Below are 15,775 nucleotides of genomic sequence, written 5' to 3'. Positions count from 1 at the left end.
CAAAATCTTGTTGTGGTTTGTCTCAATAAAGTATGCATTAAGCACATTTAGAGTTCATTAACAGATCTCAAAAAAAGTTGTCAGTGGAGTAATCTCCTTTGTACAAAGAGTTTTTTGGGTTTTGGGGGTGGGGGGTGTTATGAGTTTGTAAAATTTTATCATCTGGCTTGATGCTATTCAGCATTTTCATCAAAGATAAGGAAATGAGATTTAAAGCCACTGCAGAAAGGTCAAAGGCGAAACATTGAAGAAATGATAAATATTGAGGACAACAAGGTTACCCCATACAAAGTGACCTGGATCTCTTGGTAGTTTGTGCTTTTTTAAACAAAAATGCATTTTAATGACAAATGCAATGTTAGGCTTCTAGAAACTTAAGAGGGTCTGCTGCACTTAGGAAGCCACCACTAAGAAAAATAACGTAGGGGTGCTTAGAAGACATTGTTTTCCCAGTGTGTTGCTGTGACAAAAGGTGCCAACAGAAACAGTAACACAGAGCTGTAAAAAAGGAGACAGGGATTTTTATATCTACTCATAGCAAGAGCAAAACATCACAAAACTAGACTTGCAGGAAAAAAAAATCCCCTCAATGACAGCAGTAGAAAACCCCTGAAAGTTAAGGACTTGAATCTACTTAGTTTGTCAGAAAGACAGAAATATGTTTATTGAGCACCATACAGTATACTGACCATAGTACACTGCCACCAGGGAGAAAACCAGCTAAATGAGCATGTTCTTGCTTAACGCAGAAGCGCATACAGAAATAGTGCTAGTAACACTTAACACTAAAGCATACATATCTTAAGAATCAAACATGGGCTATGGAGAGTATCCATCTGAGCACAATCCACCCATATTGGAATTGAGAGATTCATTACCTGGCAACAATAATTAATCTATTTCATTTTTCAAATTTAAGATAATGGTAATCTCCCAAATAATTTAAAACAAAAAAGTGACTAGTTTTCTTTTCACGATTAACGCTTTGTTATTTATTGCAAAGGTCTAAGATTATTATATTGGACACAATCATTTGAAAGTCTGAAGTGGAGTTTCCGCTTACTTTAAACTCAGATGAAGCTGAAGAAAATGAGTGCATAAAATGGAAATGAAAATTAAATGTAAGAAAAAAATAGCCAGTTCTACTCTCAGGGCTCTAAAGCGTAAGACCTTCTCAACCTTACCCACAGCTTCCACTCCTTCCAGAAAAGCCCTCTGTCTTTGACATACAGTTTAACAGTACTGTGTTACTTGGTGATATCAGAACAGTTATTCTTGACTGTGACACCAAAAAAGCCTTTTTTTTTTTTTGCTACAATGCCTGAAAACCCCTAAACATGGATGCAACTAACCCAACAGAAGAAAGTTACTCTTTTTTAGATATAATTTACATCAGCAAACTAAGTCTATTGCTCTAACACACAGGCAAAGAGCGATGAAAGGATCTGACGCATACATAATGGCAGTGCAACTTTATGAATAGGTAGATTCATAGCTAAGCAAAGCTGTACCAACAGTACAGACTGCACCACCCAAGCTATCCAAATCTGGATACAAAAAGGGCTAGCTCCTGCCAGTTCTGGCCCACAAGTCTTCTTGCTTACCTATTTTGCCCCCTCCACTTCCTGCCAAAGGTGGAAGACACTACAAAGACATGCGACAAGGACTTTCCTGAGGGCAACCTTGCCCCACACCCCTGGTCCAGATACACTGAATTCCTTAAACTGCCATCAGAGTATTCTATCAGCACACACTAATTTGTAGTAAAAATTCCTGCCAACAGAAAATACATGAGCCACAGCTATAGAGGCAGACACTCTAAAGAACAAACTGATCTAAATCTCTATATTTTCAGTGTAACAAGGGTACTTATCAAAACACTCACCTCAGGTCAACTTGTTTACTTCATCTCTACACAAATGTAAACAGCAGTAGCAACGAAGTATATACAGAGAGAGCTACAGCAATACAAATTTCCAGTTCAACACTGTTTCACAGCATAAGGAACTCATTGTTCAGATTTAGGTGTAACTGTTGATGTGTGTTCTGCAGAAAGTTCTCTCATAAGTATTAGTTTTTCTCCTGTAATAATTTTAATGGGATATTGCACATTATTGTAACTTAAGGTACTCAGTTTCTCTCAATGAACACCAGACTGCAGAGGCTGTGCACTTTCAAAGAAAGAAAAAATCCAAACAAGACCTAAAACTTGCATAAACAGAGAAATAGTTTTTATTTTAATTAGGAATACAAATTTTCAGTAACTTGAGTACCTCAAGACTGCATTTTTAATAGCTTTTATAATTAACATGGAAAATACTTTATTTCTCCAAAATCTAGTATTTTTTATAGTCATCTGTCTAAATTTGTTTAGATAACATTTTCCAAAACTAATCATTATTTTCCAGAACTTAAATGAAGTTTCTGTCTTCAGCTATAATGAATCAAATTTGAATTTCTGTGCATTGCAAATGATGTATCACAACACGAGCACTTTCAGCACAATAGTGCACTTCTGCAAAAATACATTCAATGCAGAAAGCTGCAAAGCTGCATGTGTAAGCATGCACACAGGTCCTGAAACATATAAACGTAAGACAAAGGAAGTAACAATCTTTCTTACATGTTTTGATGTGCTTGGAGGCTTTTGTTTGTGCTATTTTTCAATTCTTCATTCACTCTAAATTAATTTCCTTGACTGTCTTTGACAGTTGTGTCCTTCAAGCTACAAAGAAGACTACGCAATTAGAGAGATAAAACTCAGAGGTAGCTGTTGGGAGAGAATTAGGCTTGTACAATCAATGTATTTCACTTTTGAGGTTTCCTTTGGGTGCTCTGGCATCCAATCTCAACACTTTTCCTTATCACAGATCACCTATATACATAGACAATTTTTTTATAGATATATCTGTAAACATACATATATACATGCATACAGAAACTGTCGAATTCCAGTTTTGTCCACCTACTTTTTTTTAAGTATGGCCGGCATGATTTCATAATTCGATTCCACTCAATTTCTCATTCCCGCTTTTTCCCTGAGGTTAACTGATAGTCCATATTTGTCATTGATAAAAACTTTCTTACAAAACTGTTATTAACTGTCTTGAAACTTATTTAATTAAGCTCCTAAGCAAGCAGTAGTTTTAACTACTGTTTCTCTTGAATTCTTGGCTGGTCACACTCTTATGTTGCTGTTATCCAAGGATATCAGCTGCTTCACTGTAATGCATAAATGAATTTTATGAAAATTCAGTGACCAACTTTGACATTTCCACAGGTGCAAGTAGATTATATAACTGCTGCTACTGAACTAGAGTCCATATTTTATAATTACTGAAATTAGTTTCAGAAATGTCAGGAGAAGGACAGATGCAGCAAAAATTAATACATAAAAGTTATTTAGCTCTGCATTAAACTGAAATTGACAAATTAAACAAAAGAAAAAGGAAAGAGATCTGATTTAGTCTGGAAAGGTCAGGTATTTTACTTGTAGGGCAGGTGCTTTACCCACTGAAGCTCTGAAGAAAGGAGGAACCTCCTCTACCTACCTGCTTACTTCTTTTTCAGTATTACTGTTTCTGAAGGCTCCTCTCCACCTCACAGAAGCCTGTTGTTAATTCATTTTCAGAAGAAGGGGATTTTAAACCAGAATGTACCTACTTAAAGCTGAGGGCAATTTTCATGCCACAGCCTTTGAGTTCATGCCCTGTCTCTCTGTAGTTCTCATTTTGCTATACTCTGTGGGTATGGGAAGGAAACAAAAGAGGATAAGGACATTTGATGCCTAAAATTCCGCAGTGGAAACTCACCTGGTTAACACACAACATACACTGAGAGATCTTCTCTGGCTACCTACTCCAGCTAGATACACTCTGAATGTGTAAAGGATAGGGATTTTTAGATGCAATCAGGCATTCTCTGGTTCATCAGAGGATCTGCATGCTTCATACACAGACATTAGCAACACTTAACTAATCAAATTAAATCTGTATTTCTGGGTCTGGCTTAACATTAGGCACCAATGTCTCCCTTGATATTTGGAAGTTTTGGGTGAAAATAATCAATAAAAATATCTTAACAACATATAAATAATCCATGCCTGTAGTGGCAGTGTGCAGAAATACACTTGAATATTATTTTCCAATAGAGTTGCAAGTGGGATAGTAACAGCCATGCAGGTTTACAATCATGTTAAGTTTACATAAAGTCAGTTTTGCTGCTGGAGACAGCCCTAGAGAAAGCTCCAAGACATTCATTCTGCCTTCATGCCACCAGACCCTGCTGCGATCAAGGCATTTGTGCAGCTGGACAGTCAGACACACCGAAGAACCTGCATGCAGCTAGCTGCAATGTGGATCAGTTCTGACTGTGTCCACACAAGCACTTATGCCAGCACAGCCAGGGGGTGCTCTGAGGATGGAAAAGCTCACTTCTTTCTCAACCAGAAGCCCTTATCTCAGTTTATGCCAACTATGCTAAAGTTAACTTCAACCTTCTAACATTTTTTTGTCTCCATTCTTTAGGAGATGCTGTATAACAACTATGTAAAATCAGAATTGGCTTTAATTGTAGGATGCCCACAGAAAGCTTAACTTCTTTCATGAGATCCAAAATGAGGCCCCACAGCCACAGACCATGTAGGGAAGAGTGGAAAAGTTAAGCCCTCTCCCTCTCCAAGTTTCCTTCACTTTATGTCCTCAATCCCCTCTCACCATTCCCCCCAAAGCACATAACATTCCCCATGCCTCCTTTCCCAACCCCTATAGATTCTTTCTTGATTTCTGCCACCACTGTGGCCTTAATCTTTAGTCTTCTATTTCAAAATCAAGAAACAGTTTCATACTACCCTGCCCCTTACATCAGCTGAATCTCGTGTAACAAAAGGCAGGGAAGCTGCCGGTTTCCAGAGAAATCTCTGTATTTGGACTGAGCAATGGTAACATAAATACGTCAGTGAAAACAGAGGGCATGTTTTTTACGGGAAGCCAGTTGGGCATTTAGGCTGACAGCCACAGAGCTAGATCAAAAGGTCATCTACTAGGTGGAGTAACTCCACATACGGCAAGAATGTATATGCCCAATGGCACAATGAGGGTACCCCTGGCAGACGAATGGCAGATGAGGTTCAACAAGTAAACAAGCATTGCCAACTTGAGGCAGGTAACACACTGTGTTGGAATGGATGCCACTGCTCATGAACTTGGAATAACAGCTACTGCACAGGTAGACTCCTCTGCTTATGGTTTTGCTGGCAGTAAGTCAGCATCACCCTCTTTCACTGCATATCTGATCAACTTAATAAAAGATACACAAGTACCGCTTCTGGCATCAAGTTGAGCACATAGTTAGGCAAGTCCAAGAGCTCTGACTGGTTCAGCAGAATAGGTAGGGAAAGGCTGGTATTCCGATTCAGTCAAACACCACTTGTTTTCAAATCATCTAGAGTAGATAGCCCTACTGCTAGGAATTAGCATACTCCTGAATGTGGTTCAGCTCTTGTTTAAAGTTAAACCACAACAGTCCTTTTTGGCGCCCAACGTGGGGCATGAAGGGTTGAGATAACAACAAACCTGACCAGAGCTTGTTAAAACAAGCATACTCACTATGCTTCCTGCCAAATACCCACCTTTCTGTATAACCCTATCATATATACCATATCCCATCCCACTGAGACATAATCAGCAGCCTCCTTTCCGTTGTCAGAGAAGAACTATTTAAAAATTATCTGCATATATACGGAAAACAACTCTGTACGGTCAAGCTGGTAGCCTGTCTAAAATAGATATAAAAACCAATGCAACAGGTATAAAAGAAAGCTTAAATATTTTGCACACTAGCCCTTTGAAACATACACATGGCAAACCATAAGCAAGACACCTTTCCTCATGCATCCCTCTTTCCTTTCCTCCTCTAATTGTATCATATAAGAGAATAAGAGATCATTTCAAAGAAGGGGGGTGGGGCAGAGGAATCAGTATCAGTCATTCATCAACCCAAACCTCGCTTTCCAAGCCGCTCCACTTGACCACCCCTGAACCAGCTCTCCCTGGCCTGCTTAAAGCTGCGTCTTTGGCATGCCGTTGGCTCCGAAGCCCCAGAAGACGAAGTGGCATGCCTACCTGAAGCCATTCAGGACCTCTAGATGCTTATGGCAATAAAAACACAGGACCTCTCACATTTTGAAATTCAGTCTTCATGTCAACATGCATTTGACTTGCAAATAGAGCAGCCAACATGGCACACACACACACAACCCCTGATGCTACAGCCCTTGCTAACCTCACCACTATGAGCTCTGTTACCTAAGATAGCAGTATTAAAGATATTTTAAAATACCATCTGCAGAATCCTAAGCACTTTAATAACTAGATGACTATGCTGACAAGGGGTTATTCCTTTACTATACTTTATTAAAGTCTTAGCAACATTACAGAATATGCACTTACATCTCAGTGATCAGCTATAAAAACATGTATATGAATGCAATTGGGGTGATTGCTTTGCAACCATTTTTCATACTTGGAGAAAAATATCTAGTAACTTTCAATGTCAAACTTCATAGCAAGAATAAGCAAGGTCATGGCTATGGGCAAAGAAAGAGCCTCAAGAGCCACTTACTGCTCTGGCTGCAGTCAACAGGAGTTTAGCCATTAACTTCAACACAGGGAGTCTTTTGCCCATACAACAGTTTCAGGTTAATATGAAGCAGCAAGGGCACCAAAAGAAGGCATCAAAAATAAATTCCCCTTAACTGTTTTTCTCTCTATCATTGCAATAATCAAATACTTGATGTGAAATTAGTTTTATATTTTCTTGACTTTTCTTAAATAATTGGTTTCCTCACTATTTAGTATAAGATTTTTCATGTGTCAGAACAAGAAACAACAAAGTCTTTTCCAAGTCAGCGAATGTCCTACAATGTACAGACTTCTGGTATGCATATAAGTCAGAACAACAGAGCACTTAACAGCACTTTCCCTGCAATTACAGTTTCAGTTATTCACATACCTAACCTTACTATCACCAAAAGATACACAGCACTATCAAGTTGAAAACAAGTACAGAAAAATAAAACCAAATATCTGGCCTTTTGTGCAAGGGCTTAGGGTTTTATTCACGTGTTGTCACACTAACACAAGCTTATCCAAGTACAGTGATAGCCTTATAGTCCTAAAGTATTTTTTGAAAGAAAGTAGTAATTGAAAAGAGTTTGTTGTTAAGATATTCTGCCATGTTCTTATCCCAATACTTTCTCAATAAATTACTAATGAAGAGCAAGAAACAAAACAGATACAAATAAAAATACAAGCTTTAAAACCAAACAGCTCAAAAACATGAGGAAAACAAAGCCAAGGTACAGAAATCTGAGGAAAGCACAACTAAATCACACATAATCTGAGTTCGTATTACTCTAACTCTGTAACAATTTATATAAGAATATACATTCTTTACTTCCATTAATCAAAATAGTAGCTTAACAACCCTATAAATTTAGTTGAACTCACCTACTCTTTGTTCCTACCTTTTCATCCACAGGTCTGATCACAGAATTTCATAAGGAAACAGTTTTATTTACATGTCAAGTTTCAATTATTCATGAAGAAACCAAATTTCTTTCTTGATTTTTAACAAGAGAAATCTTCAATACAAAACAAAAGTTTCAATATAAGAACTTCTTGTCACTTTAGAAATCCCTCATAATAGCTCCTCTAGAAGAGGGGGATGGGCATAAAAAAGGTCACTGCACAACCCATAGGTTTTCATTTACAATCTTAGTTTCTTTATATGTATTTTAAGGCAGGTCAGCTGGCACATTTAACCTTCATTTTAACTGCCCTGAAAAGAAGACTAGGCTACTCAAAAACTGTCAAAACTACATACTATACTGTGAGCGCAATAGAAAAAACTTCCATCTACTTACAAACTTCCTCTCCTTGGAAGGCTCAACTCCTTCTGCAACAGAAAAAAGTTACACTATATTAGGAATAAAACATTTTAAACAGAAGTGGCCTTTTTAAGACAAGTACTGTAATCCTCCCATCCAACCAGTAGCAGGGAGATAGAAGTGGGGTATTTGGACTACAATAAATAATACAGATTTTACATGCACCATTTTTTATTTGTTGCCTTCCATGCTTATTTGAAATATTAACATTAGCAATGGTAAAAGTCTAGGCCTTTTTGTAGCAGCAATATTAAAATATTTCAAACAACAGAGGGATGTTTTAGAAAAGCCTTACAGTCAGAGCTATGATGCATTGCTAACAGTATTAAAATTTGCAAGAGTCAGTGACAAAGACATGCTAAGTACAAGTAGATTATCTTGCATTGTATAAATCACAGAATAGCTGAGGCTGGAAGGGACCTCTGGAGATCCTCTGGTTCAACCTGCTCAAAGCAGGACCAATTACAGCAGGTTACTCAAGACCACATCCAGTTGGGTTTTGAACATCTGCGAAGATGGAGACTCCACAACCTCTCTGGGCAATCTGTTCCAGTGTTCAACTACCCTCACTTTTTTCCAGTTCTCACATGAACTTATATTCTGAATGCTACATTAGTTAAGTCTTCTTTGCAGTCATGTCCACCAGGGAATACCACCTGTGTTTAAACAAAGGGACAACTTGTCTGATGTGAAGAATACACAGAGAGATACACATAAAGTTGAAGAGCATCACGAAAGACAAGGTTACATATGAGAATGAGTCAAGCTATGTGGATGGATGTCTTTAGTCACTCAATTGCAGTATTTTATGTTTACTTTCAATGTGCACATGAAAGGCTGTTTTAAAGTATGTAACAGACACTCAGTTTCCATTCTAGTAGTTATCAAAGGGCATAATGACAAAATTCTGTTTAAAAAGTAAAAATATATTTATATACACATATGTATGCTGTGTATGTGTGCACATGTGTCTATTTCATATAGCACATAAAGTTACAGGTATTGACCAGAAAATGCACATGAAAATACAATTGAATGGATAAAAATAGTTCAGCCAGGCACTTTAGAAAAGCCCATAAGGGAATGAATAATTACGTATTCTTTACAGACTTTTAAATGGTGTGCAGTAAATAAAGCCCAGGCTGCTAACTCAATGATAAGGATTAAAATATCAAGTAGCTGCTCCATTCCTGAGCACCACCCATCCTGTTCACTGAATGAGGCAGGAAAAAATAGTGTGAAACAATGTAATTAGAGATCATAACGCAAAGGCATAGGAGAGCAGAATTAGGGGCCTTGGTAACAAATTCTGGCACTTCCTAGGAAGTTCCAGCAACTGTTCAGAATTTGCAATTTGAAACAACACCTTTTAGCATAACATGCGCTTACATACAAAAGAAGTTACACCTGCATACAATGTTGCATTATGAAGCTGAGTAATTCCCCTAAATTTAAAATGTCACATTCATCATGAACAAAATGTAACTGCAATTTAGAACCCACGTACTTCCCTTTGTATGTTTTTTTTCTTTAATATTTACAATGCCATTGTGTTCTATTTCTAACATAAAACTTTACTTGTAATACTAGGCACTGTCAAACTGTAGCAGACAATGCCTGTGGAAAAACTGCCAAAATGTATGAGCAAGAATCATACTTGGTTTTGCATCCCATTTAACAGAGGTGCAACATGTACTTCAAATTTTTTTCTTATGATTCAGGTAGTTTTTTTCTTTTTTTTTTTTTTTAAATCAGAGTGTTTTGGTTATAGTTTATCATTATAACAGCACAGCGAATGACAGGGAGTGCCTTCTGTAGACACCTGAAGTCACATTAATCTCTTGGCCTATTCTCATGCATGCCATCCTGAAGCACTACTCACTACAGAATAAGAGATGATTCACTGTAACAACTTGCTGGTAAGTATGTTAAGAACTGCCAAGATCTCCCCCTACAAAGTAAAAAATGAACCAAAACCTCAGGTATGTAATTTATAGAGGAAGATTTACAAAACATTGCAAATAAAGCTTTTGTAAGGCTTGATTTTAAAACAGTATACACAGAAACAAACAAAACAAGGAATGAAATAAAACAAATATCCTTTCTGGATAATATCTATATCCTTATTTTTCCTATATATCACAGCACTGATGTTAAAATGCAAGGTCACTTCTCTCATGCTTCTCCAGCTTGAGTATCTCCAAGACAAAAAAAACCACCAAAACTTAGTAAATCGAAGCTTGTTTTTTCTGTCTTGGATTAGGCAGAATTTTTACACTCCTACTTGATTTTTTAGTGTCACTTAGGACTCACCTGCCCCAAAGATTTTTGCACAGCCTGAAGAAAGTATCAGATTATCAGCTATGTCAATACAGACTTTCTTACTGCAGACAAGGCTCACCAACATTATGCTAGCTTTGTAGTAGTACAGAGCTCCATGTACTCCAACAGTACAGTACCAGACCTCCACGGCTGGGTCTACACAAAGCAGGTGGGAAAAGTGTAAACAAGCTCTACATGGGGCTAGCCTATAGCTTAGAGAAATCGTTTATCTCCTATGTACCTAAAAATCATCTGTACCATTCCAAAGCTAAAGATGCCACTTTTACTCTGCTTCTCCCAGCTGTTTTACTCACAGCCACTGAAAGTAGGGAAGCACTGAATGATACCATACCAAAAATCACTCAGCTCTTCAGACTTGCAACCCTCCAGCTCAGATCCGTTAACATTGCAAATGACCTGTAATGACTTCAGAGTTTTCTGCTATTACACTGCGTCCTTTCTGAAGCCTCAACAAAACAGCCTCAAAAGACCAGCTGTCCTAGTTCCGCTGCACAGCATCCAACACATATGGACTGCTGAAGGTAAAAACTTCATGACGTCAAGACTTTCAGATCACGTACTTAGCAGGCAAGCCCCTGGAGTATTAAAAAGAGAAAAAGATGCCTTCACTACCACTCTGCATGGTTCTCAGGCACCAGCTCTGCCCCAGAGGACAACACTACACTCTTTGCCCTTGCCCTACATGGAATCCTCCTCTGGCCAGTTTGAGTTGGGCTGGTTTTAGAGCTGTCTCATTCCACTGCAATAGCTCAAAGAACACTTAATGGACCAGAGACTCCTGCCCTTGAAGCCCTTTGTGTCTCAAAAACCATGGTCTGAAGACATAATAAACCTTGCCTAAGGTTTAAGAGATCTGTGCAAGCTGTGCCAAATTGCTGTGATGTTGCATTAAGACCCATGTGTATTAAATTTAATTGCAGCTATCACTAATCAGTTCAAACTCCACACTCTGTGCATTTTGCTATAAATAACATGGTTTTACAAGCACAGATGCTTTTTTATTATTTCAGTAATTATGCTTCTTCCTCTGGTCCTACACATCTATAAGACACTACAGCATGGAAAAGTTCAGTCAATGCACCAGAGTGCAGATATTCAGCCTCATAAAAAAACCACACTGACTGAAAAAAGCACACTGAACTTTATTCTGGGTCAAAGTCTTCACCCCACTAACTAGAAACATGGTTTAAATAACAGAACTATATAAAAAGGTTTAAACGACAGAGGTGACTTAGAAAACACTAACTTCATCTCATTTCTTGTAAATATTACCAGCAAATTACAGAAAATTTAAAATATTGAATCTTCTCCCTTATATAGGAGGAAGAAAAGATACCATTAACTTATTGCTTGTTGCCGGGTTCAATTTTAAAGAATCAATAAAAAGCTGACACATTCATAAGCTGCTAAAGACGCATCTAATGTTGCCAATATGGGTTGATTTTAGTACCACAGTAAATTTGCTTCACCTTCCAACAACAATTGTGATGTTCAAATATTCAAAAAGTCTTATCTTTCACAATTTTCAGTTGTCCATGAAGTAGCCTAAAAAAATGAACCGTTTCAAGACAAATTTCAGCAATGCTTTCTTCAGCTGTGGAAGTCTTCAGTCTGAGATTGAGACTTTTTTACATCTTTGCTCTACTCACCCATTATAGGCTGTAAGGATCCGAGAGCTTTCTGGTAAAGTGTGTTAGATCCTAATACACTGCATTAAGAATAGGTTAACATTGCAACATTAACACTGCATTAGTAACAGTAGGAAGAAAAAAAAAATCAGCACACAATTCACCTTCTTATAATCACTGACAGCAAGAGTAACTGCTTTGAAGGATGAACTGGAATGATTTTCTTCTTAAGTAATTACTACGTTTTTTGCTGAAGAAAAGCTGGGGGATGACAGCAGATCTTGCATTTGGATTTGGGAATAAGGAAAAAAAGCAGGGCAAGTAACATAGTATAGGATTGTTTTGATCTATCAGGGAAAGGGGTTGCACTGTGCAAGAGGATTTTACAAGCTAATCTTGACCTCTTTATAAGATTAATGTATCAAGCCATTTTATCAATCCATTCTAAACACCTTCTAAGCGGGGCAGTGGCAGGTTATGCTTTTTATTTGATTGCTTCCAACTTCGCCAACATTCAGTTCTTCAGATTCACAGCACACATTACCAAGGGGCTCAGTGTGGAGACAGATCAATCACCTCAAATGCTGAGTGTTAGTGTCTCACACCAAATGTGTCTCTCCTGCTGTAATGTTGTTTCTCTGTCAGAGCTGTCCTTTGTTCTTGCAACTTAAAATATTTCCTGGTTCCAAGAATAGTAAGCCTCTGCCTCAGAAATGGTTTTCTATTAACACTAGAGTTGAATTTTAGGAGTGGCTATCAACTTTAAAATTTCCAGTTTAAGACAGGATTAACTGATTTTCAAAAAGGTGCAGAAAGGTGTTCAGCTCTTTCTTTGTCAGTCAAGGTGTTCTCACTCGGATCTGATTTCTTACAAATCAGTTATAACTATAAAATTTTTCTCCCTTCCAGATGACCCAACTGACTTTGTGTTTGGACCACCTCTTTCTCAGCAATCCTAGTCTGAACTGGCTTGTCCAAGATGCAATTCTATATTCACTTTTCTCAGGAAAACTGTACCGATACCTTCTTCACTGGTAACGTAAGTCCCAGTCAACATCACTGTCTTTCCACACCGGCTGCCAAGGAGCTTGGCATTATTAATGCCTTATGGTAAAGTCTGATGTTTTGCCTTTCAGCTGAAGGCTTTCATATTCTTTCTAGTCATCCAGACGCAGCCACCAGTTCACCAGGGTTTTTGCTTAGTGGGTACCTTCATCAATTAGGTCAAAGGTCATCTCTTCACAAGCATTTCCATGAACAAAAATTGCCACTTCTGCATGGGCAAGGTCTGGAAGGTAGTCACTGCTACTCAGGGAACACTCCATTCACAGTTCTCCCATGTCACCTGCAGAACACTCCTTGGCATAGAACACAAGGCTTCTTTTAAATATTTTTAACTGTCCATTTCAACGTAGAAAGATGTTATTCTGCATGATAACTTACCATCCTCACATCCCTAAACACTAAAAAAAAGGTTGGAAATAATGAACTTGAAGGCACAAATTGGCAACAACTACCGCAGATTTTAACAGGGGATATACTGTAAAAGTAAAGAGGCACTTAAGCTCAGATGTAACCAGAAAAGGTCACATTTTGTCTAATTCAATATTCTGTGTTCCATACAATTCATTTTTATCTCCTCAGTTAACTTCCCTGCTATTGTTACAGGCAGTGCTGACTGTATCTTTCAAAGTAGAAACATACCTGTCCGTCAGCTCTATGGGTTCTGAAATGTGATGTAAAAGGAATACCCAGGTGCCTACTTAAAGCTAGGCGTTATCAATTTAAATGCAAATTAACTGGATCAAAAAGAATGCCTAACAGGCTACATATAAAAAACATACAATAAAAAGAAATTGATTGCTTTATCATGTACAATACAGAAGCAATTTAAATAATCTATTTGTATTTTTCTGTAGATGAACCAGATACAACATTAAGATTTATAACAGACTAGACTCAACTAAGTAAACAGCAGTTAAGTATGTTTTACTTTGCCTAGTATTCTTCTACAAAACTCTCTTCTAGCATTAAAAAACACCAATCTCTATGGAAGAAGGTGAAATATTTCAGTGATTCCATGCATTAACAGTAAGGATTTTCCTACAAACCACACTATAGTCTGAAGTCTTTCCAGTTACGGGATCAGCAATAACATCAACCAAAAGAACTTGCTCAGAAATAATTACACTAAGAGATACAATACAAATGACACTCAACTAAATTTTGAAATAAATTAACAGAAATCAAAGAACAACTCCTACATCAGAATGCATAGGTTGTAAGTAGCTTTGGTTTTTTTAAGTAGACAAAATATCACAATGGTTTCTTCAGAGACAGTAGTGAAATTCTAAATTAATGCCTGGTAGTCAAAGATACTCTCTGAAAAGAGGGGATACTACAGGAGTCAGTCACTGGAAGAAGTTTTGAGTATAATCTCTTTATTTACTTTGGAAAGACAAAAAAAAAAAAAGAAATTGACTTGGCTAGGGGGAAAAAAAAAGAAACAAAGTAATCAAAAGTGCTACAAACATACCCTTTATGGGAATAAAATCCACCAACACAGAAAATGAGGAGGAGAAATGCCAATTTAAAAAAAAAAAGTCCTTATTGGCATGTCTAATCTACACCACCTGAATCCATGAATACTGGATGCTTTAGGGACATACCAAACCAACAAAAAAAACCCACCAAATACTCTCTCAGTAACCTACTGGTCAATAAGAAAGAATAATGCAGTTAAGAATTATTCAGACTATGCTTAATAACATTATCTCTGCTATATCTCAAGTTTTCAGCCAAAAGCAGCAATGGCAGAACACATCAACTCTACTTCCTTACAAAAATAATGCTTATTTGGAAAGTAGCTACTATAATTAAAGGTGAAAACTCCTGTAATGAGAAGCACAAACCCTTTTGAAAGAGAGCAATTTGCTGCCAACATTAACTCAGTAAATCTTTGTATTCATTTTCTACTGGTCTGATCTTTACTTCTTTCAAATACTTCCTGTTAAAATACAGTAGAAAAATACTACTTTAGGTTTTGTTTGTTGCCTACCATGTTACATTCTTAGCTCAACTTTTTAAAAATCAATAAATAACCATGTTTCTTTAACAAAAAAGTGTGAACATTCTGAATGAACTTTCCACCTCAAAGTACACAAAATCATTCATCTAACACAGTGTTAGAAAATCCGCACTCCATTCTGACTTGCTGTTGTACAGTCTATTTCACCCCTTGGCAAAGTACCACATCACCACATGACTAATGGAGAAAATGCATGCACCACAAAGTGTTTCAAACACCAACACCAAACAGATTCCAGCTACCAAGTTCACACGAATATTCCCACCTTTAGAGTTTAAGAGTGCTATAAAAGGAAAAGGGAAAAAAAAAAAAAAAATCACACAAGACATAAATGCCAGCTGCCAGTACAACTGTTCAGCTGAACAAATATAAACAATAATACAGCTTACCAGAATTGGAAAACCCTGAATCCACTTCAGCTAAAGCCAAGGATTTCTCTAGGTTCTGTTTCATTCTCTAGGTTCTTTCATCAAACAGAAAGCAGTGGTTTTTATAAGGGCATACCTACACAGGATTTTGCTTACTATTAAAAAGCAAAAGAAAAAAGAACACCACAGCACACAGTGGCCAGCTTTGGCACTTCTTGACAATACAGTTGCTGCAGACCATTACGGCCACAGGAATCTAGTTGCCTTCCTTTTCCCAGCTGCAGACCATGTTTTGTATTATACAATGTTTTGTATTACACAATAAGTATGTTCAGCAGCTGCTGCTAAACTTTGTTGAAATCGGTAACTAGAAGACAAAATGATTAAGCCTGCCTTCAGC

The 15,775-nt window shown here is 37.4% G+C and overlaps 1 protein-coding gene across 7 annotated transcripts in view; it reads right to left on the bottom strand.

Annotated features, from left to right (window-relative positions):
- Positions 1–15,775, bottom strand: part of MAST4 (microtubule associated serine/threonine kinase family member 4) — a 307,197-nt gene that overhangs the window by 155,076 nt on the left and 136,346 nt on the right. For 6 of the 7 annotated variants that reach the window (XM_069776435.1, XM_069776436.1, XM_069776437.1 and 3 more), the window contains one exon: positions 7,925–7,956. The exons of the other annotated variant lie outside the window; for it this stretch is intronic. In XM_069776435.1, coding sequence (XP_069632536.1) covers positions 7,925–7,956 — 32 coding nt within the window. The remainder of the gene's footprint in view (positions 1–7,924; positions 7,957–15,775) is intronic. 7 annotated transcript variants of the gene reach the window in all.

The sequence above is a fragment of the Haliaeetus albicilla genome, chromosome Z (assembly GCF_947461875.1).
Source record: "Haliaeetus albicilla chromosome Z, bHalAlb1.1, whole genome shotgun sequence".
Classification (NCBI taxonomy): Eukaryota; Metazoa; Chordata; class Aves; order Accipitriformes; family Accipitridae; genus Haliaeetus; species Haliaeetus albicilla.
Note: the sequence above shows the minus strand (reverse complement) of the source record. Positions and strands in the feature narration are given on the sequence as shown.